Source organism: Sylvia atricapilla, chromosome 4 (genome assembly GCF_009819655.1).
Source record: "Sylvia atricapilla isolate bSylAtr1 chromosome 4, bSylAtr1.pri, whole genome shotgun sequence".
Lineage (NCBI taxonomy): Eukaryota > Metazoa > Chordata > Aves > Passeriformes > Sylviidae > Sylvia > Sylvia atricapilla.
In genome coordinates this window covers 6,151,976-6,177,734 of record NC_089143.1, presented here as the reverse complement: position 1 = coordinate 6,177,734, position 25,759 = coordinate 6,151,976, and the positions used below count along the sequence as shown (strand labels likewise).

At 41.9% G+C, this 25,759-nt stretch overlaps 2 protein-coding genes across 6 annotated transcripts in view; one reads left to right on the top strand and one right to left on the bottom strand.

Annotated features, from left to right (window-relative positions):
• FIP1L1 (factor interacting with PAPOLA and CPSF1) overlaps positions 1 to 2,605 on the top strand; it is a 38,058-nt gene extending 35,453 nt beyond the window's left edge. For all 5 annotated transcript variants that reach the window (XM_066317000.1, XM_066316999.1, XM_066316997.1 and 2 more), the window contains 2 exons: positions 1,407 to 1,544; positions 2,283 to 2,605. In XM_066317000.1, coding sequence (XP_066173097.1) covers positions 1,407 to 1,544; positions 2,283 to 2,430 — 286 coding nt within the window. In that variant the 3' untranslated portion in view covers positions 2,431 to 2,605. The remainder of the gene's footprint in view (positions 1 to 1,406; positions 1,545 to 2,282) is intronic.
• An 875-nt stretch (positions 2,606 to 3,480) lies between these two features.
• LNX1 (ligand of numb-protein X 1) overlaps positions 3,481 to 25,759 on the bottom strand; it is a 66,377-nt gene continuing 44,098 nt past the window's right edge. The window contains exons 5-10 of the mRNA XM_066316995.1: positions 25,103 to 25,474; positions 20,022 to 20,159; positions 14,207 to 14,384; positions 12,053 to 12,278; positions 5,227 to 5,385; positions 3,481 to 4,191 (exon numbers count right to left, since the gene is read on the bottom strand). Of these exons, the coding sequence (XP_066173092.1) occupies positions 4,056 to 4,191; positions 5,227 to 5,385; positions 12,053 to 12,278; positions 14,207 to 14,384; positions 20,022 to 20,159; positions 25,103 to 25,474 (1,209 nt within the window). The 3' untranslated portion in view covers positions 3,481 to 4,055. The remainder of the gene's footprint in view (positions 4,192 to 5,226; positions 5,386 to 12,052; positions 12,279 to 14,206; positions 14,385 to 20,021; positions 20,160 to 25,102; positions 25,475 to 25,759) is intronic.

Here is a 25,759-nt window from a genome sequence, read left to right as displayed (position 1 = left end):
TTCTATGGGGTGGTTAATGCTTCTCTACAGTGTCTTAAATTACTAATTTCTGACATTTGCTTAATGATGTAATCATACAGGGTTTCATAAAAAGACTAGGGCTGTTGCTTCAGGTGTTCCCCGTTCTCATTCTTAGTTTTCATGCATAGCTGTAATAATCATTAATGTAATATCCCCACTTGGGAAGTGGCCAGAGGATCCAAGCTGTGGTAGATAAAATGGGTTCGATCTCAGTTCTCACTGCTCCAGGACATGAGAAATCTCTTGAGGCTCGAGCTGTTCTCCCTGTGTGATCTGTTTGATCTGTTCTGCTGCTGCAGGGACCTCAGGAAGATTCTTTCTTTCTTTCATGGTAAATGTTGACAGACAGAAACACTTGCCTTTTGTTAGGTCAACAGTATCTAAATTGTTACTGATTTTACTTCTTTAGAAAGACCAGTTACATTGTGCCTTTCTTTAGGGCTTGGTGGGGATCTCCCGAGCTACAGCTAGAGAACATTTCATGTGATGCATAAATAATTACACCAAGTTCATTTGTATTGAAGTTGCACTGTTAAGTGATTCTGGGTAGGATTTTCTTGGTAGAGAAATGATGAAATGATTGTGCCTTTTGAAGCTATGCTAATGTAGCATTTAAGTTGTGTTGGCTAACAATGGACAGTGTTCTCATATTTTCTTTTTCTTTTTTTCTTTTCTTTTCTTTTTTTTTTTTTTTTAAGATTTCAGTAAACTCTTAGAACTGCCCTTTTCATCAAGTCAAAATATAAAAATATGTTTTTAAGTAAAGCCTTTAAATTCGTGTCTAACCTGTGATATTTAGGGTTTTTTTACCAACACTCTGGCAGGGCAGCATTTCATGGCAATCCAAGCGAGAAGTGGAAGTGGAGACAGCACTGGAGAAAAATTAATTTCAAAAGCAGCCCAAAATATTTAGTATATTTACTCTTTGTACTTAACTTTTGCTTTTCTTGAAGTGGGTGTAAGGAAATAGGTAACTGTACTAAAATCTAATTTTAATTTACCCAAATTGTATAATAGTTAAAAAGTGTGTTGATAAGTGTTGAATGTTTCAAACGCTGTTCTGAAAACATCACTAAAGTTTATGTAGGATTGTATTTCCTTCCCAGTTAGATACAGTTTCAAGCTTAGCAGCTTGATAACTCCTATATAAAATTAATGGGACGCTGTTTTATTCTTTTTTCTTTCATTTTTAATGAACAATTTCCTTTCAAAATTGCATTAGCTGCACAAGTCTGGTGTATAACATGAAGAACTTTATTGTCCTTTAAGCATTGAACCTCATGTCGACTCCCAGGAGCAACATTAAGATTTTCCTGTCATTTGGCTTTTGTTATTGCTATACTCCTTGGTCTTACTGTCCTGAAACTCTGTTCTTTCTGACTCAGTGATGAAGAACGCTACAGATACAGAGACTATGCAGAGAGGGGCTACGATCGCCATAGGACAAGTAGAGAGAAAGAAGACAGACACAGAGACAGGAGACACAGAGAGAAAGAAGAGACTCGACACAAGTCATCTCGAAGGTTTGACTTCTCTTTTTTTAATAGGATATGAAAGATTTGCCCAGTTAAAAAAAAAAAAAAAAAAGAAGAGTAAACTTTTTAAAGAACCCCAAACAAACAGGAATTTTTTGTAAACACTTGAATGTGAATGTGCTACTTGTTACAAGTCTGCCATATAAAATGTGGACAGACAAAAAGCAATACTGACCCTGGGTAACCTCGTATTGAGTGATGTATGTGACAGTCAGTATGGGAACAGAAATCAGGACATTGGGGAAAGAAGGATAAAAATGAGTGAGTCAGAAAGAGGTGGAGTGAAGCTGACATTCAGCAGCATGAACAGAACAGCTCAACAGTAATTCTCAGCAAGTAAAATAATCCTCCCAGTCACTTGATAGAAATTGTTCTACATGACCCATTTTAAGCTAGAAATAAAAGTGAAGTCCAGAAAATGGGGTCAACAAGAATGTCAAATTATTAAGGAAGGCCAGTAGGTACGTGGCATTGTTAAAAGTGTTGGTATTAGAATATGGGTTACAAATGTGAAAAATCATTCCATTTTCCCCACAAAAAGTACAGGGTGGATAGATGTATGTTCTATTCCAGGAAAAATTCAGTTGTGCACTGACATGCAAAAACTCTGAGTTGGAAGCAGATGCCAGTTTTCAAATACGAATGCAGAGGATGTTTTTTTGGTATTTTGTAATTAAATAGGGCCTGAAGTGTCAAGTGTTTGAGGCATGTTTTCTCTCTATTTAGTAACAGCAGACGTCGTCACGACAGTGAAGAAGGGGATAGCCACAGAAGGCACAAACACAAGAAGTCCAAAAGAAGCAAAGAAGGAAAAGAAGCCAGTGGTGAACCTGCTCCTGAACAAGAAAACACTGAAGCTGCCCCTGTGGAATAGGCTTGTGTGATTTTTGCCTACTTGCATATATATTAGTGCCAGAAATAGATTACTATAAATCTTGTTATTTTTCTGGGAATTATAATAATTTGCTCTTAATCTTGTTCTGTTAGTTTGAAATCAAAGGTTACTTTGGTTTTTTTTGAAAATAAAAAGAACGAATTTTTCATGTTAAGATTCTTGGACTGACTTTGTCTTTTAAGAAACAGTGAAAAATATCTTACAGCTAGAGGCTTATGCTCTTACAATATAAGTAGGGCTTAAATTCTTTGTATTAAATTGTCTCCTTTTTTCATAAGCCAATGGGAAGGTCATTCTTTTACTGACTTTAGAAACAGTGTGCATTCATTTTATTATATACCCAACATCTGGAACAGTGTGGGTTTAGCATAGCTTTTGGAGTCATATTTGGAAAGGTCATCCTTTCCTACAGGGACACACAGGAACTGCAGGCTCTTCAAAAGCCTTGTAATAACGTGAAGCAAAAAAAAAAAACCTAGGGAAAGTGGGAAAGGTGCCGATTGTTCTTAGTTGAATGGAACACTGAGCGTGGTGATGATACACTTGGTAATTATGTCTGGTTTGTGTGGGTGCATAAGGATGAATTAAGCTGGATAATCATCCCTGCTGCTTTTCAGTGGCTTAAAAGAGAGTTCATTTTAGTCTTTGTTCTAGGGGAACAGCTGCCCTTAACACGATAAAGATTAACAAACATATCCTCTTCCCACTGCAAGCTTGTGAGATAAAAACAAGACTGTGGAACATGAGTAATTTGCAGAGAAAGACAAAGGACTATTTTAAGAGACATATAAGACCATCATCACTTTCAGATTTACTTCATGCAGAACAGTATCAAGTGAGATTGATAAGGCAGTCCCACAAAAATTTTACTGCTAATCAAAATACTTACTTGATGGCATTAGCAGGGTGCAGTGTACTTCCTTAAAAATAACATTCTATATAAAAATCCCAGATTTAATAGCATTAATCAGAACAAATCAGGGAAACGAGGTAATTTGGTTTTGGATGAAAATAATGTCTGTACAAGTACACAGTTACAATTATTTTTAATTACTTTAGAAATTTCATTCACAGTTTTACAGACTAACAAACAGTACTTGAAAGTCTTGAAAATACCAGCTTCATGCTGACCATGAAAAGGTACACATAATCAAAGTGCTATTAATGTGTTGGATAAAAACCTTCACCTGATTATTGCAACTAGAAAAATTGCAAGAAATATTTCCATAAGTTATTCAAGGTTTTCTTTTTTGTAAATCAAAACAAAGTGGGTGAGCAGAAGCTGTTGCTCCTTAAATTTCATTATTATTATAATGCATTAAATAGATATATAGATATGTATAAAAAAAAACAACAAAAAACCCTTAAGAACACAGGGAAGGAGAGACTTAAGTCTGTAGCTTGGATCACTCTGAAGTGATTTTCTGACAGGTGTCACTGCTTTACCTATACTTGACTTTTCTTGACATGCAGGTTGAAATTTCACAAACCTTTTCTTTAGAAATACATACTTGACCCCCCAAAAAAAGCAAAGACTGCTGTTCCTTTTTTTACTTTTTTTCCTCATGTTAAGATACTTGTCACACTCTCCATGAAGACTTGTTTTATAAAAATGTGCCAGGCCAGGACACAATTGTGAGAGTAATTTTTCCTTTCAGTTCTTTGAGCATCCTTGCCAAGCAGGCATGCATCATTCCTGATGTGTTCCTGCCGTTGACAGCAACGAGGATGTCCCCACATCTGAAAAAACAAGTGCAAGGCAACAATTAAACAAGGCGACTTTTTATCTTAAATGTTTTCAAATGCCAAAGCTCATCCTTAAGCTGAGGGAAGGGGTGGAAATGAGTATTATGCTTCCTTCTCTGGCTAATGATTGTTCATGAATAAGGGAATAAAGCTGGTGAAAATATCACTTGTTTGGGTTTCTTACAAATTTATAATTAATTAGACATGTTTGAAAGAAAACATGATATAGGTCTTCTGATATTCATTTTGATGAATCATCAGCACAGAATCCTAGAAGGGCTTTGGTTGAAGAGACTTCAAAGATAATCCAGTTCCAACCCCCTTGCTCTGGGCATGGACACCTTCTACTAGACCAGGTTGCTCAAAGCCCCAAGCCAACCTGTCCTTGAATAAAGAGGAGGCATCCACAACTTCTCTGGGCAACCAGTTCCAATGCCTCACAACCCTCACCTCACATTAAATCATTTCTTTTTAATACCTGGTCTTAACCTATGGTCTTTCAGTTTAAAGCCATTGTCTCTTGTCCTAGCACTATATACCCTTGTAAAAAGCCCCTTTCCAGCTTTCTTGTAGGCCCTCCTTAGATACTGGAATGATCTGTGTCCTGAACAACTGTACCTTTTAAGCCTTGTTAATTGATGTAAGTTTGTGCCATGACTGTACATTTACTCTCTTCCGAGTGTATTGGTGCTTGCAGGGAAGGCATTTGGTTGGGGTGTTAAGAACTGAATTTGTGGGAAACCTCTCTGCTGGCATGCTTTGTACCACTCCAGAGATCAAATTGATTCTTCTTTTAACTTACATACTAGTGGATTGCTAGACATCTGAGAACATTCTGCTATGAAGGCAGATCTGTTAAACTTCAGGGTACTTGTGTCCTGTTTCCAGGTCTCCCAGAATTCTGTATCAGTGAGTCCTTCCCCTGTCCCTGCCACTGCCTTAATGAAAACATGTTTTTTAAAAAACCCCAGAAGTTAATCAGAAGAAAAACGTACTTAAATGCTACTTTTTAAAGATAGTAATCGTTACCTAATTCTGCCGTCATTATATGCTGGTGTTCCCCCAACAATGGATTTGATAAAGAATGGTTTGTTCCCAGTATGTTCTTCATAACCTCCTACAATGCTGAAGCCAAGACTTCCAGATGTATTTCTTCGTAATACAATTTCTTTGCAGCTGTACAAATACCTGAAATAAACCAGTTTAATTAAATATATTATAGTTAACTTTAGATTCTGATGATCCATTAATAATCTGCCTTTTCATGTAACCCATTATTTTGGACAGTTAAATAGTGCCCTATTACCGCTGTATTGAGCACCTACATTTCTCTATTTCTGTAGTACTGCTTTCCTGTTATAACCAGATAACCAGTTATCGCAAAAGTGAAATTAGTAGATAGCCTTGAGTTTAAGTATTAAATAAGTTTTTTTAATAGGGTAGAAAACTATGCAAATCATCTAGTTGGTGTGATGGAGAAAAGCACAAGCCTGGATTTAATGTTTGTAAATCAGCAATTCAAAAAGCTGTATTTCTTCTACTTTGTACAGCCCAATGACTTCTTCCAGATATGAGCCTGTACGTGATTAATTACATCAAAGTGCTCAGGCACTTGCTACTGTGGTGCATATCAAAGTGATATCATTTTAAGGCCAGTGGAATGAACTACAAAAATTACAGAAGACACAAAGACAGGTCTTGGTGGAATTAGGGAACCTGAGCTTTTCTTGAGTAACCTGATAAGTCACAGCATGGAAGATGAGAGAAGCTTATCCATGTGAGTCAGTGCTTTGGAGTACTGTGTTTCCTCTCAAGAAGATAGCTGGTTCTTACTGTAATGATCAACACAAGAATTTTTAGTAAGATAACTGAAGTCTGCTTCTATCTCTGTTTGCCTTTTGAATGTATCTTATGGTACTGTATGTTATGCTCATCAAAGCTTAGGTTCCAAAACTAGGAATAGGAGAAAACAAGAACAATGTTATTAGACTCTTAAATGTTCTAATGCTCTGAATACATTAATTTCTGTTTCCTCATTTCTAAACCAAGTTAATTCTATTTGTTAGAGAGTAAGTGATAGAAATTTCTGTCCATAGTACTTAATCAACTTATCATTAGTGGAATGACTGAAATTACTGAATGACTAAAAATATATTTGCCACTTGAAACCTTAAAATATAGGCTGACCTAGAGCAGGCAACTGTTACAAGCTCTATTCAGAGCTTTTTAGGTTTCTAAAAAGCACCTGACACTTCTCTAGGAGGATAAATAGCTTTTATCTTAAAGACATATCAGTCTCGTGTTCTAAAAATTGAGTTTTGAATAGTGCATTTGCTGTCTTTCACAGCAGTAATACTAGATTAGTCCCCCAGGGCCTACAAATATCCACCTGCTGCCAGGATGGTAGGTATGTAATATTTGCACAAAAATTCACTGGCTGCTAATGTAAGAAACGGGTGACATTTTCTCCCTCAACAGCCAGGCATGATTACTTTACCATCTGTGGACTTCTTCTATGTGCAAAACCACTTAAACCCTCCATGTTAATGGTACTTATCAAGGTCATGACCAAGCAGTGCCAGGATTCAGCCATTAGTGCTATAATTCAGTGTTGATTTTGGAGCAGAGGTCTCTGCTGTCCAGTGCTACACTCACTGCTTTAAGGAGCACATTCCTGAAACTGAAAGGTAATCAGCTAAATCCTAATGCCACAGGAAAGCAGCAGGCAAGCAGGTAAAGACAGGAGGATGAAAGGCAGTGAAGCCAAACATGCCTTATTTGCATTCTATACATGTATTCTATATGATTATTAATTGCATGGTCTCCATCAGTCCAGAAAGCATAAATACATATTTGCTGTCAAAGTGTATGATAAATTTATGTAAAAGAGACACAGCACAATAGTATTAGGATTGTTGTCTCTGCCAGAGCAAAGAAAACACGCAGAAACCAAGGAGCAGCAGCAAGCAGCCACTCTTGTGACTCCAAGCCCCTGTGCTGCCTTTTCCTCACCAAAGGGACTGGGTGTAACCTGTTGAGACAAGAAGGCAGTGGAGACATGGAAGTCAGGAGAAGAGGTGCTGGAATGAGTCAGTTTGGGAAACCCCCCTTTTCTCCCCTTTTCACAAAGTGTTTACAAACTTGTTTCTCAATACCCAAATTGGTAATTAAATGTTTTCAGTTCTGAAGGCCAGGTCTGTTTTGGCTACGACAATAATGAGTGAGGGATTTCCCTGTCTTTTGACAAGGAGTTTACTTGCTCTTCCCCTTCTCACTTGCCCTGCTATGGTACAGGCAGGTCTAACCCATCGTGACAGCCATAGCTAGAGACTGGCTCCTAAAAGAATAGCAATGCCTAGGGTGTGTTTATGCCTTTAACTCGACATTTTCTTATCTGCATCCAATGGGACAGAGGTATATGGGACATGGCAGTGCATCGTCCATCAGCTCTTTGTCAGCACTGTCACAGCTGTGAAAAGGGTGCTGGCAGGCAAAGCTGAGCTGTATGTAATGCAGGTCCAAACAGTTCAGTGCCTAGGCCAAGAGCAGCCCAAAGGGAGTCCATTCTTTTAGGGCTGTTTAATCATAAAAAACAAGCTAAAAGTACCACAGAGGAAAAAAAATAAAATCATATGAAGATGCTTAGTGTGTTTGAGTAACTTTATCTTCTGTGATAGTGAAAGCCCCAGTTTCGGTGTTTTGACCCAGTCAAACTACCATAACCCACTAAACTGCAACTGGTCTAAGGGGAACCATCTCCCTGGAAGAGAGCAGCTCACAGTCCCTGCCTTTATTGCTAAATACTCCAGAAGATGAGGATAAGGAATAATTTATATGCGAACCTGCCTCAGATACAGGATTTGGGGATATACAGTGTCTACCCACAAGGTCCTGTCCAAAGCAATACCACAACTAAGCATTAATTACTGATACGTGAGGAATTTAAAAGTGCCTGTTTTCAAGTAGTTAAATGCACCATTCCCTGCTGATTTTCATGAAGCACAAGTAGCCTTATGCTCTAGGCATGAATACCAGCCCAACTGCAGGAGGATTTCAGCAGTAACAGCTATGAAAGGATAACACCCTCCTCCCTCCCCACTACAGTACACAAATGGCAGCTGAATAAGTAATATTTGAGAATTGCTTCCACCAGCGCCCTACAGCCTGGACTGAGTTACTTTGAAGGTGTTTCTGTCCTAAATTCATGTTTTACATCTTGTTCTACCCCAGGTTTGCAGAATGACTTTGGCCACCTTGTCTCTCTCTCATCTCACTTTACAGACGAAGAAAAGCACTTGTGTGAAGTACTAATGTTTGTAAATGTTATGACAGGATGATCTAAAAAGTATTCTGAGTACTAGCTGAGGGAAGGAAATGTAAGGAGAGCGAAAAAGGAGAGCAGGAAAACAAGCAAGGGGAGAAGCAGTATCAGAGCTGGGGAAATGCTTTTTGCCAGCTGTTCCCCGTTATTTCCTTTGTGCACGCTAGACAACAACATCTCCCTCCACCAAGAAAGGAGTTCTGTCTTCCTAAACAACAAACAATTAAATTAGCTACCCTGAAATAAGTCTTGGGGCGAGAATGCTTAAGGTCCTGCATCACCGTTTCCTCCCAGCCCGCAGCCCCTCCGCTTGCGTGCAGGCCAAGTTTTGACAGATGTCAGATGCACATGTGCACGTATTTTATAACCACCACATATTGGATCACACTACAGAGAGAACAGAGGAGCTGTTTATGTATTATCAAGCCATACAAAAGTGAGAAAACCCGGTTCTAAGATCTCACGAGAAAAGGACAAAATGTAAGTGAGGTCCACAAATGTTAAATCGGCAAGATGGCCTTTCCAAGTCTTTGAGTTTTGGTGCAAGGGATTGGATAACTTGTCTGATTCTGCTGCTACCAACCTCATCCAGAAAAATGATATAATACCCTAACTCTCAATATTTGTGTCTCTTGTCTGTACCCATCTCTGTAATATGCATTCAGTCCCTGGGAAGGGAAGAGTTCTGTTCTAGTATGGAAAATCAGGCATTTACGGTAAGCTACTTTAAATCATGTAAGTATTATTAATGTTAGCCTGTTTTCTACTTCATTTGTCATGAGCAGAAGTCTGTAGACATGCTCTAGTATTTAGTTCAACTCAGCCCATTTTATGGTACCATTCACAGGATTTTCTTTTAAATTTCAAGGATTTGGAACCAAGGAAGATTCTCCTGTCCCCTCAGTTTCCTGAGTCTGAACTTCCCACTCTAAGCTGTGAGGCCAAGCTGCCTCTGAACACCCCACCTTGCTTTCTGAGAACAGATACACACAGCTGCTCTGCCAGGGTTTGTCTTGAGCCACATCTTCCACTTCTCTAAAGAATTTAAATAATCTACCATCCAGCCTCCTCTTTTTTAAACCATGCCTGTTCCTGGCCTACCAGTTTTACTGCTTTTTCTATTTGTTCAATTTGTCTTACACAGATGTGCCCCTCCCTGCCCATCTTCCCAAGTTCCCAATTATGATCCTCCATAATCATGATTTTCACATTTCTACTTTTCCACTAGCTGCACCATTCTTAGACTCGCTTGTCTTGGAGCAGCCTTTCTAGTAAATAGTTTAATTAAAGTAGGTGATTCTTCAACATTTTGCCCCATAACTGCACTTCAGGCACTTTTTCCAAGAGGGACCTGTCAGACGTCTATTTAGACAGAGTACAATCTTCTCTAACAGCCTGGAAAATGTCACGAGACTGCTGACAATATCTTGGGATCCAGTGAGACATGATCCTTGCCAAAAGCAAACTGAAAGCCAGAGAAAGGTTAATGCTCAACCTGGAGCACAATGAGTTAACACGATACACATCCTCATGAGAGAACTTGAAGGACTTTCAGATGTGGGCCCTGAAGAATCAGGACAAAAAGTGGGTGAGCACACTTATACTAGGGAAGACAGAAGGGTCTGCTAATACCTGGTGAGCAATCCCAAACCTGATCCTCTAAAGCCCCTGCTCAGCCAATCAGCTGCTAATAAGAAAACAGGGCACCTTTGTCACTGTCACATCTCCCGCACGTTGGTCCCTGTCTGATGTTCAGAGCAGTGTCCCCACTCAGCATACCAATGTCCCCATGTCTCTTTGAAGGAAAAGGGCCGTGCTGTGCTCTGTGCACAGCCTCACAGCTGGGGATACAGTCACAATGAGCTCTTGTCTCCAGCCTTGCTGACACTGGGGCTGATTTTCCTTCAGACAAAAAGAGCTGGAATGCCTTCACACATGCAGCCTTCAGAGGAGAAAGGCTAAAAGTGAGCTCAGAAACTGTTCCTAAAATGGGAAAACCCATTTTATTGCCAAACTACAAAGTGGGACTGACTGATGTGAGCTCTGGGTGCAAGCCTGCACTACTGTGGAGCTCTGTCCTTCATGTCCTCTGCCATGCAAAGGTAGTGGGAACTTCAGGCAACTGTGAGTAGAAGATGATGACTAGGCAGCTCAGGTTTTCTACACAGCCCAAGGAAGGTGGGATAGGCATGGTGTGATGGTTTCAGTCCATCTAGCAATGGATAGTGATAGAAGGCAAGACTCAGCACTGCACACTGCAGATTGCAGCATCTATAAGGCCTCTATTCTGCTCTCTCTTCACTGAGAGCATTACCCATGCTCCAATACCTTCACCATGATGCTGGTCAAGCTCAGGAGTGCAGAAGAAGTTAGCAGGAATGGAGATTTCCCTGGGCCTGCCTGTCTTCAGAGAGACTGAGAGAGGAAAATTTACCATTGCTGGGGTAACAAGTCAAGGGGCATCCATTTACTGCATTTTGGTTTTACTGCTTTTCTTTCACAGGTATAAAGAATATTTTCCCTGTGGGTGACATGCAGCCTGCCTTCTGCTCTTGCAGTGCTTCAGCACGTGTTTTACAGCCATTAGCATCAGACCAAGCCCCAGAAAACATCTGGCCCTCACAGCAGACCTTGCTGCAAGGTGAATGAGCTCAAAATGGCTCCAGATAGAAAGAGGGAAACCTGTTATGCAAGAGTAGGAAATGAAGAGGAGTCCTGAAACTGTGCCTAAAGAAAAGCCAACCTGTTCTGCAGACCATCTTTTCCTGCCCTCCTGTAAAAGAGAGACACTGAACTGCTGCCAGAGTTAGGAGTATAGTCCAGAGGAACTTATAAGATAAAGTCTTCGTTCCTCAAAACTGAGTTTCAGCTCTGTGATCCCAGCTTTGCATATTAACAGATTCACAGTGTATCCTCATTTCATACTTTCTGGAATGTCAGGGAAGCTGCAGGTATTACACCGGGCACACCGAGAGCTTAGTGACTGGTGATGTGGCTCTTATTACCCCAGCTGAAATGACAACACAGCTGCTTCCTGTGTATGACAAATGGACTCCTTTCAGGCGGGGGTGGGGTTAAAAGAGGTGATTTGGAGATACTGGCCAACTGCAAGAGCTTTGCAACATCTGGGTAAAGTCAAACAATTCAGCTGGGTTTGGCTAAGGAGTAGGGCTGTGCAGCTTGAGTGTTGCAGGAGGGGTATCTCTGCCTTCTGCAGGGTGGCTGAGCCTAGACTCCAGCGAGCTCCTGTATCCCTGCAAGATTTTCCTGTCGCTCCCTAAGCGCCAGATATGCTTACAAGATTGAAACAATTCAGTATCCTACCCTCCCTCACAAGCGGAACTGCATGTCTATTTTGCCATGTACACGTACCCATTTACAAAAGGGAGGAATCTAGAGTCAAGTCAGTGACAGAGCCTGGATTTAATTAAGATGTCAGTGCAATGAATCAAGCCAAAAGAAAGAACTGCCAGAAAACACAAATCTTTCCTCCCACTCCCCCCTCAGCAAAGAGGTTGCAGTCTGTGGACTTACCGTGGCAGCCCCAGCCACATAACCCAGGATGGTGACCACTCGCTGCTCTCGGAGGTCTGTGTGTCCTCAGGGGGTGGCAGGTGACCCCTCTCCTCCTGGCCTTCACATGCTCTCATCTCCAGGGCTTTGAGCACCACCGAGGAGTTGGTGTTCTTCAGCAGGGCCACGGCCTCACTCCGGCTGACTCCTGTCAGATCAATGCCGTTCACGTTCAGGAGGATGTCACCTGGGACCAATAAAAGGGATGATCAAAAACCCTGCAAGTGTTTCCAGGATCCCCTCCTCACCTCCACAAACGAGTGAGTCAAATCCATGACCAAGAACGGGCTGCCTGATGAGGCTTTTTGCCAATCCTATTGTTGAACGTGGCTGTGAAGCATTTGCTAATAAACATCCCACAGGCATGAGGGAAGAGTCTAGATCCCTGTACACAGAAACTTTGGTCCAGCTCTGCATGGTTGGACAGAGGATTTGTCCTAGTTTCTTCCCACGTCATGTCCTGCATCTGGAGCTGAACAAACAGCTGGGATCTTGCTGTACCAACAAGTTTTGGTACCAGTGCCTAGTACCAGTCTGGGTCTCTGGAGCCCACTTCCAGCTAACAGCATTTGTCCTCAACCTAAGCTTGAAACCCAACAGCTCAATGTTTTTTCTCCCAGCTCTCTCTTAGCTGAGGACTGCCACTCCAACTGGCTCTTCCTAGTTTGCTTTATGGAACAAGATGTTATTATTATTTCCGTATAAATGCCTGTTTAAATGGCTGCAAGTCAAACCATCTTTCTGTATGCCTTACTTATAAAACAGGCACAGCAGCTATGGAAAAAAATGCCAAGCTGAGCTCCATTACTACAGAAAGAACAATAAGGACAGCACTAATGTCATGCAAGCAGCCACAGTGCCAAGTGCTCTGCTACTCTTCACAGCAGGCTCCCATGGCAGGGTTTTCCTGGGTGCCCTCTGTGCTTGGCCTGGATGCTTCTCCAGGTGTCCAGTCTGGCAGTCCAGGCACTGCAATCTGACCATTAACCTCATCTTGTGGTCTGCCCCCAGTGAGAAGGACAACAGCCTAAGAGCTGCTCTAAATCAGAGGCCTATGGCTCTATTAAAACATCACATATTCATTTGTTTCTAATTTTTTCGAATTAACTAGGCTGAGTTTTCCATGCTGCCTCATGATGAATATTTTTTGGAAAATATACCCCACTGAGAGGCAGTTATTTCCCAGCAGGAGGGAAGGGGAAACCTGCTGTTTTGCTCCTGTTGTTGTGTTCTCACATGGGTTTCATTGAGCAAACACAAAGAGAAAGTTCCCGTGTGTGCCAGTGCTGGGCACCAAGACCCAGGCTCGTGGGGTCTGATTGGGTTGCAACTATTCTGCCCCATTTTTGGGTGCTTTCACTTCCCTCAGGATTTCCCTCCAGCTTCCAGGCAGTGACTGGACTAAGGAGAGCATAGGGGATAAAGGGTAAGTGAGCTGTGCCACTGCTGGATGCTGACTACTGAGGGACTTGGCTCTTGGAGATGTAACTTCCTGAAACCTGAGAGTTTCATCTTTCCTCTGCTGCCCAGCTATTTCCACAAAACCAACTGATAAAATATGTTCTTCATTTTGCCCTAAAAGCTTATTCATGCAGAACAGAAAACTAATAATAGGAAACTATTAATAACTAATAATAGAAAACTAGTAGCTTTATCCCTCTGTTACATCAGTAGCTAAATGGGGTTAGGAAGCCAAAGTTTCCAGACATTATGTTGAGCCATAAAGCACTAATGTGGCTTCATATATAATAGGAATTTTGTTCCTGTATATTTCATTCAAATTCATAAATGCAATGACAAGTAAGCACAAAAAAAAATCTTAAAAACACATGAAGGTTGCACAATTAATGTATCAGGAGTTAGGAGATGGTGATGCAAGCTAATTTTCCTGTGAAAAGCTATTTATCTTTGGTTTTTTTCCTACCAGAATATTCCTACAGCCTACGTCACAGGGATGATTAGTGCTGCATATTATGCCTTTTCTGAGGCATATTGAGACCCTCTTAATCTGACACATCCCAAAATCTACAGGATTGCTGAATTTTGTCAGAGTGAGAAGCTCTTTCGCTATCCCTCAGTTTTCAAAAGAAGCTCTCGATTTAAAGCAGACTTTACCTGTTTTTATCCTGCTGTCTCTGCTGATCACTCCTCCAGGTTCCACACTTATCACATAGATAGGCAAATCCCACTCCCGGTTAGATGCTCCACCTGCCACGGTCATTCCCAGTGACTCTGTGTGATCTTTCCGGACAGCCACCACCTTCTCGTGGCAGGTGACAGTGTGAAGGGTGCTCTGTGATGGAGAAAATGACAACAACAAACACCGTTTGTGGGCATGGCCACCTCCCTGACAGCTTTGGCATTTTCTATCAAAATAAATAGTCATGAAGTAACATCAAGACACTTCCCAGCCTGATGGCAGGCGGGACTCCCTCGGGGGCTTAAGTGTCTGCAGTCAGAGCTACCACCAAGATAACTCTGCTCAATAGTTAAAGTCAGGCACTGCTCCAGCAGAAAAACCAGAGTTGTTTTAGTGCTAAGGCTAATAGAACCAGCTCCTTGGAATGTAAATAAGGAATTTGATTTTAAAAGAAAAAAAAAAAAAAGTTCTTGATATTAATATCACTAGTGGTCATCATATCTTTGACTATCAGGTTGTGCTTCTTATCTGGCAGGCTGAGCATCATTTGTACAGTTAGTGAGAAGTGGTTCTCTTGGGTTTGAGGACTGAAACCATCGGGAACATATTAGAAGAGACATATTTCTTTTCACCTTCCAGGCATCTGTGTTTCTGTGTGAGTTATGGGTGGAAATACACTTGGAGAAAAAGTGTTTCTGTTCAGGAAAAGAGAAGGACATTTACAGTGAAGAGCCAGCAGTTTCCAGGATGCTTTTAGTGCTTATGCTTGAAAGGTCACTTTGGGACAGTAATCCTTATATTTCTACCCCTGAACAGGAAAAGTTAAATACACACAGCTGGTCATGCAATAACCAGTGCATGACTGAGAGTGAAACAAACCCACAGGTGCCCTCAGGATGGAGAAACTCTGCACTGCAAGCTCCAACAAAACCTGTGAACTGAATGTCATGTTTACCATGCACTCAGTTCTTGCAAAAGAGTTCAAAAGGCAAACAAAATCTGGATTTAAATGTTAATTGCTTTGCTTTCCTGAAGTATTTCATAAGCAGTGCTCCTGACAGTCCCAGCCCCTCTTGCAGGAACAGCATCATCCACTCCAGGCTCATGTATAATGGCAGGCTTCTAAATACATTTCAAATGCATATTTAAAAGACTTCTCATTCACAAATGTGACCTCACATTCGTAATATACAAAAATAATCTATAAAGCTCATTTAAAGCCACATTAATCTCTTCTTAGAAATCTGACATCTCACAAAGACATTTTATGTTGGTTCCTGGGTCAGCAGCACAGAAAGTGGAGCAGATGAATCCACAACGTCTCCCTAAGTGACAATGATGGACAAAGAAAGATTATAGGAATAATATTTTTATGGAGGTAGGGCAGACTCTGTCTTTGATTTGTGGTGGGTTTTTTTGAAGGTATGTTTGTTGGAACTAACTCCACATCAAGATTTCTGTGATGCAATGTTAACAACAAAACACAGGACCTTCTAGAAGCTCAGCAAAGGATTTCTCCATACTTGAGCAGATGAACAGTAGCTGCCACAGAGCTCCAGAAACAAAAAGACAAAGAGCTTGGTGGAAAGAGGAATTCTCTCAGTCTCTGGGACAAAACCAAACAACACAGTTGTTTGGACATATTAGACCTGGTCCATACAGAACACAGCCACCACGTCAAAATAATTTGGCTTAGGGCTTGCAAACAAACCTAAGATTTTCTGAAGATTTAAAAACCTTCAGAAAAGATTCTGTTCCAGAAAAATTTTACATTCTGATCCAGATAATTTTAACCTTTCACCTTTGGCTTTAAGGTGTAAATATTTTAAACACAGTAGTTCTACCTTTATGCAAATTAAACTTTATGTTTCATCCATGCTTTGCAAAAACATCCTTTTTCCCTTGAAAAGGAATGGCTTTCAACTGGGAAAAGGCCACTTACTGAAACATGTGGAATAGGAACACTACTAATTTTCACAAAATTGCTATCTGCAATTTTGTAGCAAATTATGAAACTGGGATTCTATTTGTGGCTCTGATTGAGAGAGCAGTCCTGTTACTTATGCAGCATTCATCCAGTCTCAGACAACAAAAACATTAGAGCATTAGCCAGTTTATCACTATTTTTTGAAGAACCAGCACAGAGAGAAAGATTTCAAAGTAATGCTTGGGAACAAATTGTCCTGCTACATTTCAGTGAAGAATTACAGAAGTACCAGTACTTGTATGTCGAACCACAAAGGACCAATTTTCCTTTGAAAACTATTCTTTCCCATATCATTTTTTACATGGCTGCAGACAGAAAGGATTTGGGGTGACTTGACTGAGACAAAGGCAGTGATGAAAGGAAAGTAAAGCCTTTTTTAGTAAACACACGTAGAGCTTGCTTGGAGGTAGAATCGATAGCAAGCAGACCAGTTAAAAGGCAGTGTTTATCAGTGACTGCATTTCAGTGCATTATCTTCTAAACAATTGTCCTCCTCTGTCATTTTGGAGTGACCTTGGAGGTCAGGAGAAGGAAAACATAACAGTTCATCTCCTCCTCTTTTTGTTTTTTTTCCTCCCTTTTTGTATATTTGCTGGAAAATAAATATTTACAGCACATTATCACAACATCAAAGCCGTGACACGTGTCTTGCAGGCACAAAACACGGCTGTGTCTGTTTGGAAAGTGTGCTTCACCTGAAGGTTAACCTGCTCCTATGGTCAGGAAACAATGTCTGCTCCAGCCACATTTTCTTTGCTTTAAGTATTCGACAATTAATTTGAAAGAAGTAAGAAAAGAGCTCCAATTAAAAACAAGTGCTATTTAATTGATGGCAAAGCTCCCACTGACTTCAAAGGAGTTGAATCAGGCCTGTTTACGTGTCACAGCCTGGTTTCACAGCCTCAGCTGCACTAGAAAGTGTGTGTGACATCTCTTTTCTGAATGCAGGCAGCAGCCAGAAGAGTTTGGGCTGTGCTTGCCCTGTCTCTGTACAGATGAAAGCAGATCCATGAGACCCTGGACAGGACCAATCTCTTGGCACACCATACACCTGGCATCACTGCCACCGGAGAAGGACATGGTCACCAGAGATCATCCTCTTCTTATCCAGAGCCTTGTGGGCAGCATGGCTGGGTGCCACTGGCCTCCAAGAGAGGCACCTCCTCGTGGTGTACAGATGGAGGTTGGCTGTCCTGAGGATAACAGCTTGGCCCAAAGCGGTTCCTGAGCCACTCCATGAGCCAGACTGCTGCTGGAAGCTGGAGTTTGTTCTTGATGCTGAATACAGCCAAGGCTTGAGAGCAGATTTCAGCCCATGTACACATACATGCTCTACAGTGAGAGCAGTTTCCCTCAACGAGAGCATTCCTGACCATCTAACATCACCTTCTGCAGTGAGCTCAGGGGACAAAAAAACACCTGAAAATTAACCAGGATGCATGGCAGCTAGCAATCCTCTGTTAATCACACGCAATAAAGCAATCCCACAGATGGCAGTAGGTAGCAGATTTGTCAAACCACACACACATAGGAGACTCCCCTGATAGTGATGTCCAGCCAACAAACATTGCCTTGGTTTTGGGCAGGAGCATGTGCTGCATTAGGACACTGTACAGGCCCTAGGCTTGCAAACATTACTCCTGCAGTAATGCCTATTTAAAATAAATAACATTTTTTTTAAGTCTTTCAAAGCCAGATTAAGGATCTTGAATTGCAAATTATGTTCAGTCAAACCTTCAGCAAAATACCATGAAATATTTAAACTGACACAGTCGTGCCCTATAAAAGGGCAACTAACACTCCAGTAATGTTTGTATCTGACCAAAATCTACAGTGCCTGAAGCTCACTGTGTCTACCAGCTGTAGTGATCCATTGCCAGGGCATTTTCCCTGATAGAAGCCCTCTACTACCTACACACAAAGCTAAAGGGAGGTAGGAATAGTTCAGAATTTTCTTTTTTTTGGCTATGATCTTCCCTGGAAAGTGCCCAAATGGTGGCATTGGACAGGAGCCCACAGCAGTACACCCACTCATGTGCTTATGCAGTACTCATGTCTCGTGGAAAACTGGAAATCCCCCCTAAAGGCTGTGGCCTACCCAAAAAGAAATGATTTATTAGCCTTTATAGCATTTACTCCTTAGTCTTTAAAGGCTGCTACAAAGCCAACACTGTGCCTTCACTCTCACAACTACCCAAAATATTGTTGGACTTACCCAGAACTTCCATCCAACGCCTCTTGGCACAGGAAGAGAAAATAAGGATCTTAGGGCAGAGAGAGACAAGTCTTGTTCCCAAATAATCCCGTGTGGTATCAACTAATTACTCAGACCAAAATGGTGAAGTTAACAGTTGCTTGGATCTTCCCTAGGAAGCATACAGTAGCAACACGAGGTTTTTGCTCTCCTACACATCTCTCCCTAAGGAAACCATTGCTCAGACAGTAATGCCTTGCAGATGCATGAATAGTTGGGCACTACTTGCTACTTGGTAGTAGCTGCTGAACACTGACTGATTTCTGCTCCCACTCCTGCTAATCTGACCCCATCTAGCAAGAGCTGTGATTGTGACTTTGTTGAAAAGGAAAACTAAAAATAGCTAAATATATACTAGTATTTTTAACAAATAAAAACACTGAATAATGTTTTAAAAGACCTGCAAAAATGGGTATATTTTAACATTTGTAAAATTCAGAGCTAGACTCGCCTCCTGGCTGATATCTGTGCACCTGATATTTGGTCTAGAGGTGCCTTTAAGGACACAACTGGCTATCCATCAAGCAGGATGAACTTAAGCCCTGCCTGCACATCTCCTGATACACCCCTGGCACCAGTGGCCAGGGTCAAGCTTGCATGGGTTTGCATAAGTGCTGACACTCAGGGTGATTAATCTAAATTAGCCAGACATATGACTTCAAATTTAGTGAAATAAACAAATTTCTGCAAGGACATGCCTTGCTCTGTCTATAGTGGAAAGAATAACAGTGAATAGGCTTAGAAAACATATTTTCAAAACTCTAGCTGCATTAGTTCTTACTTAAAACCTCGTATGTTTGAGCATCAGCATCTCTCTGCCTTGTGCAAAGTGAATATTGGGAGTCTAGTTGCACTAACCACAAGCTCTGAGCAGGCACTCAGGGGCAGCTGGGGGACACTTTGGTACCCACAGCCTTACCTGGGCTCTGTGCTGTGTCCCTGGGCTGGCTCCTGCACACTGGCAGCCTTTGCAGACCCCACACCACGCAAGTTCCAGGTGCTGCCAGAGCAGAACAAATATGTTTTGGGTATAAAAATCCACAGGGAATCCTCGTGCTCTCAGCAGCCAGGGAGAGCAGAGCTGCAGTCTGCCACCACACTGCCAGCTGGGTCAGGGCATGGGCATTTTAACAAATGAGTAGCAGCCTAATAATGACTATAATTTTCAAGTAGCTTATGGGGAATCTTTCAGGCCAGCACGTGAAAGCTTTTTGTCTGAAGGCTGTGCTTCAGATGGAGAAATTTTAGAAAGAAAATCCTTTCTGTTGGAGCGCATTGTCCTCTATTGGTCAGCTGGCCATGGGCAGGACAGTGTGTGCACATCAGCATCTGCCCCACCACTGCCCATCGCCTTCTCCTCCCCTCCCCACGCCAGGCAGAGTCAGGGCAGATAAATAATGAGCAGCACAGCTTTTGTGTTTCCATTGCCAACAAAACGTGCTTTTTCTGGTGACAGAAGGCAGAGATAACACCCTTGGACAGGAAACACCAGCTGCCCTCCCGTTCCCCTGTCCCATGGATGGCAGACAAACCCCAGAAACGCCCTCACCTTGCCGGGGTTGTTCCTATGGGCAGGACAAGGCTGGGAGCCGCCGGCGCTGTAACTCCAGCCCGTCTCCTGCAGCAGGTCCGGGGGCTGCTGCCGGCTCTGCCGAGACACCACGAAGTGAACCTGCTTCTCGCTGGCCTGTGGGAGGAGGCACAGAGTGAATCCCTCGGCCCCAGAGTGTCTGTGCCATGTGGGGACCACTTAAACCTTGGTTGGAGTTCCCATTAATGAGGTTGTTATGACGCAGAGCAGGAGCATCAGTTCAGGTCGATGAAGTTCATTAAAGTTTACTGCTCTTGAAAGTTTGGTGTTGAGTCTAAAAAATCCTTTCTACCTGCCCCAAATTTGGCTGCAGGTAGTGATCCACCCCAGTGAGTGCTGATCAGCTCTCACCTATACCTGTGTATATCACTGCAAAGCAGTAATTTACCTGCCATGGCAGACAGACAGACAGACAACTAGAGCTGTTGCTGTCCAAGGGATGGGAAAGCTGAAAAAGCTACAATTAACCCTGAAACCAGGTATGTGCTTACACCTTGCCCAGTGAAAGTGGGGAATAAACAAGGTAATTAATCCATCTGCATGCAATGAGCGTGACAAATGTAAGGCAGCTTAAAGAAAGGGAGAAAAGGGATTTAATTCATGAAATAAAATCCTACTGCAGAGGGTGGACATAAGCAAGCACACAGGACAGTGGAGTTTAGGATGGGAAAGTATCTCAAACCCTCACTCTAGGGAGAGCAGCTTCAAAAGCAAATAACCCAATCTCTAAGAACTTCTAGTCCTTTTTTCTCAGCACTTGTGTGCCTGAGAGATGATGCAATTCTTCTACTGAGGTAATGTTTGCTCTTTATTTTTAAGGGGCTCTGTGTGTGTACCTGATAGTTTAATTCTGTGTGCAGGTGGGGTTTTTTCTGTCTGATTGAATCAGCACTGTTTCCCTAGAAGCAAATGGATTCATTTCAGTGAGACTCATATGAATCTGTTCAAGGAAACAGTGATACAAAAATAAAGCTGAGAGAGAGGAGGGTTTACCTGGATAAATCACACAAAAACCATATTGCCATAAACCAATACAACTGAACTGAAACGAAAAATAGTGTAGAAATAACCTCAGTGCTCTAGAAGCATACTTAGATGTAAAAATTAATTCTCTAATCTCCTTCTCTCTAGGCTAAAGACCTTGGCTGTCGTGCCAGGAAAGAGAAGCTCTTGATGACCAGTCTGCAGAAGGACTGCTGCCTGATTGCTCTCAGGTTATACTGGAGGAACTGCTCAGAATCTAGTGTGAAGCCCCCCACAAACACATCTGGAGCTGATGCCCCTGGGGCTGCAGTTGTTGGTACTGCAGCTCCTGGTTTTCCTGCTGGCATGGTGATGTGCCCTGCTCACTGGGGAGAAGCTCCAAGGAAAACTGGCATTAAAAAAGCAGCTGAAAACCAAAGCCAGATCCAATTGTGCTATTGAAATCAAATCTCCCACACACAATTACCACAAGCCAGAGGAAGCTTCTGGGAATTTCAGTTTTATAGCTTGGTTTGTCCTTCCTGGAGCGGAATTCAACAGCCGTAACTGAGAGTTAAAAAAAGCTTTGGAAAAGTGTCTTTTGGTTAAGAAAAAGCAGCCTACCTCTCCTAAATCTCCCACTTAAAGCTTGAAATACACATGTTCAAGCCATACTATTTTCAGTGAAGTAAAAAATGTGCATATCTTTGTTGCTTTCCCAGTATCTTGGGGGATGTTATTTTTTTTTTTACTAGAAACTCAGATCTTCACAGCTTCATAATATATCATTTGGTGCATACACACATATTTCAAAATAATAGGCATTGTTAACAGATCTGGTTTTATGGAATATTATTTCATGGACAACAGGTTCAACTGGTACCTAAAGGCAGAATTCTGTATGTTGGGAGAAAGGAAATAATCCTGGTCCCTACTTTGTAATGTGACTCAGGTGGAACTGAACAATACAAGATTAAACCTCCCAAAGGCATGTGGCCCTACGAAAACACAGTTTCCTCTAAAATGAACAGTTTCAACTTAATGCAACTTCTTTTTGAAGTTCATCTACTGCCACATGGTAAGCCTCAAAGTTGGTTATTTAGAGAACAGCTGTAAAACGTGATTAATTCTCATAGAACAACTAGCAAAAGTTCAACAAGAGTCTCTGTTGCAATGGCACATTTGTCTACAGGCCAGTCAAGCTGAGTAGTTTCTCAGAAGTCAGAGCGGTTTAGAAAGTTATCCAAACAACAAGAACAGCTTTTGTATTTACATAAAACAAATTAATGTTTCTACTGATCAGATTATTTATTGCTGATTCATTCTGATCTCTCCCTCCCTCTTGCCAGTGGCTTTCCCCACAATTCTTTCTCTGTATTTTTATGCTGAAGTGAAAAAATCAAAGAAAGGAGGTTAGCTTTGACACTGAGTGCAAGAAAGAGCTGAAACAATCTACCAGAATCAAAATCTGTTACAGCCAAGCAAATCAAGCAGGAAGGCAGAGACACAGCAGCAACTTCTGAGCATCTAGTAGGTAACTGCAGCTTACAAAGAGGCAACAGGGCTGCTTTTGGCAGAAGCTGCCTCATCTCTTGCAGGGATGATGGAGCACAGATATGCCCCACATCACAACCTGCAGTTGTTGGGAAGGAAAGCTGCTCATCTGTTTCGAGCAGCTGCTCCAAACTTTGGTGGGGGAAGGAGGGTGAACATCTGGGGTCAGTAAAATCTGACTCAGCCCGTGTAGCTTGGCTTGATGTACTCACATGAGCACCCCCATATCTGTTACCTTGCTCCTTTTCTTGTCAGCCTCATGGAAAACAGATGTGGAATGTCTCATTATTTAGATTAAAAGTGCCACTTCTGACACAAGGTCATGGCTTAAGATGATGTGACAAACAGGAGGCAGAAAATTCCCAAGTCTTATGATGTGTGCACGTTCCTAATTAGCACTTACACGTTTTCTTCATTTCAGTTCTTGTGACAGAGCTTAAAGCTTATAAACAGCCAGACATCTAATCTACTGATTAGCAACTGCTTCACACATGCTAGTGTATAGTTTCTATAGGCCTCAAGAATCAGATTTGTCTCAATTATTCGTTATTTAAAAGTCAAAAATAATCAGATTACACAGAAATCTGACAGTCTTCCAGCTGTGCTTGGTTTAACAAGCCACTGCACCTTTTACTGAATGTCCTGTTTTTAAAGAAACTGATGGTGTATTTGCAGCTTTCACCACCATAAATTAGAAGGCCTCAGTGCATTGCAAATGACATGCTGAGCTCTCAACAGGCAGGAAGGATGCTGTTGAGAAATCAGAGGACACAGTGAAATAGCCCTTCGTGTAAGAAGCAAATGCAAAACATTTGTGGCTTCAGTATAAAGGTTTTTCTCTGGCATAACATGGAAACAGGAAAGGCAAATGATAATTGATGAAAAACATAACAAAAAAGACACAGGTTCCAGGAATTTTGCATTAGACAAATGTGATGCATGGAGCTCACATTAATGCAATGTAATCCTGGCAGTTTGGAAACCTGAGTTTCCCCTTTGATGGGCTTGTTTAAATTCCCAGGGACTGGTGTACATTTCAAGCATTTTTATAAATAACATCCACTCTTTGGAGACCAATAAGAGCTTTAGTTACACTTTTAAACACTTGTATGTGAATCCTCTTGTTAGTAATTTTTTCCGTTTCATCTCGTGTGTTTTTGCTTATGAAGCACTGATGCTTTGTTTTGTAGCCATAAAGAACTGTGCCAAGAATGATAGGTTTTTTTTAGAAAATTTTTCATTCCAGACTTGTTATCCTCAGAGAATTTAAACCTTCCCCCTTCTGCCTTCGGTTCCCAGTTAGTGAGCTGCATAAGGTAATTCAGAAAGATGCTGGACCACAATTTCATCAATTGGCATTAGGTAAGGGGATGACATTTTCTTCACCTCTGCTATAAACTTCACAATAAAACTTGGCTACAACTAACTGTGAATCTATGCTAACAGAGGAATCCTTTCTACAAAATGCATGGATTTGACTGTTTGTTTCAGTCTGACTGATATCACCCTGATAATACCTGTCAGAGAAAAACAAGCAGCTGGGCTGATTTGACATCTTGCTATTTAAGCTCAAGAAATTCTTCAATATGTGAACTGCCTACATGTCTCCAAATGAAATTTGAAATTCCACAAGTATAATAACGGCTATAAATATGAGATAAAAGCAACAAAAGATCCTTGGCTTTGCTTTTTATGTTGACGTTTTCTAAAAACATAGTCTGTAAACAAAAAACTCATATTGGTTCTGGAGGGAAAATTAGGCAGAAGCTGACCAATTTTGTAGCTGAGAAAGGCTTTTTTTTTTTTTTTTTTTTTGTTTTTTTTTTTGTTTTTTTTTGTCTGACAGCTCTGTGTTAGCACCCTTTTAGCACTCCACATGAATCTAAAGAGAGCTTAATAAAAACTACAGCTACAGATCCATTTTACCAAAATATCTGGATTTCCATATACTGGATTTAGGAAAGAAATATCTATAAGGCGCTGACTACCTTCAGGTGTAAACCACATCCATGGGAAATCATTGTGTCTGCTAGGGTGATGCTCATCCTGGAACATCCACTGCCACATGCCATCCACTGCCTTAGGCTACTCTGGTTTGCTCCAGGGCTGAACCAGAGAGCACTGTGACTCTTTCTGAGCCAGAGGAGTCAAGATTCTGCTGGAAGCCATGCTGCCAGGGTGCAGGCTGGCATGCCTTCTGGCAGCTAGCCACTGGTGATGATCAACCACTTTCAACCACTCTGGTGATGATCAGAGTATACAGAGGTTTGTATTGATCTATATATTCCAAAACCTGATGGTAGCAGGCACCTCTGTGACAATCCATGTTCACACTCCGCCCCACAGTAAAACCAAGGAGGAGCATTCGGAGGAGTAAATCCCCATCACGCTTTGACTCCTTCCCTCTTCTAAACACACAGACTCAGCGTTTGACCTCTGCTTTACAATGAGTGAGTGAAAAAAAAAACACCTCTTGATTCTGGCCCAGTTCAAACCCCGTGGTTAGAGCAGGGGTGACACACCTGTATCAGCTGGGCTGCGCTCTCCGGACTGCCGTAGCGATGGTCGTGCCCATTGATGGCCAGCACACGGTCGTTCTCCTGCAGCTGACCATCACGAGCTGCCATTCCCCCTTCCAACAAATTGAAAATAAACACCCCCGGCTCGTCGGCCTTGCGGACCAGCTTTATTCCCAGCTGCTCATCCGGGCTGCTCTTGTTCAACACCACGTGGAAGCTGTCATCCCTGTTGCAGTGAGCATCGAGGGAGAGGCCGCTGTTTCGGCAGCGGTACCTCTGCTCTCGGAGCACCGTCAGCCGCAGCACGTGGCAGGGCTGCTTCAGGATTGACAGGGCGTAGTTGTGAGGCACGTTTTTGATATCCATGCCGTTTACCTGGGAGAGAGAAGAGTAAATCAGCAGCAGAAAGATCGTCTGCTCTGAGCTGGCACTGAGGAGGGCAGGTCTATACACGCAGATGTCTTCATACCAAGTGACATGTGCTATTTCAAACTGTGTCACACAGGAGGCCAAGATTGTGGCACGGAACAATCTTCCCCCCAAGGAAAGGATGAGCTGCACAGACAGTTTCTATCCTTTTTCTTCCCCTTTCTCCCTGATAGTCTCCAGACATACATGTTAGTTCTCATCTTTCTTATTGCTCTTTCCCAAGCTTCAATA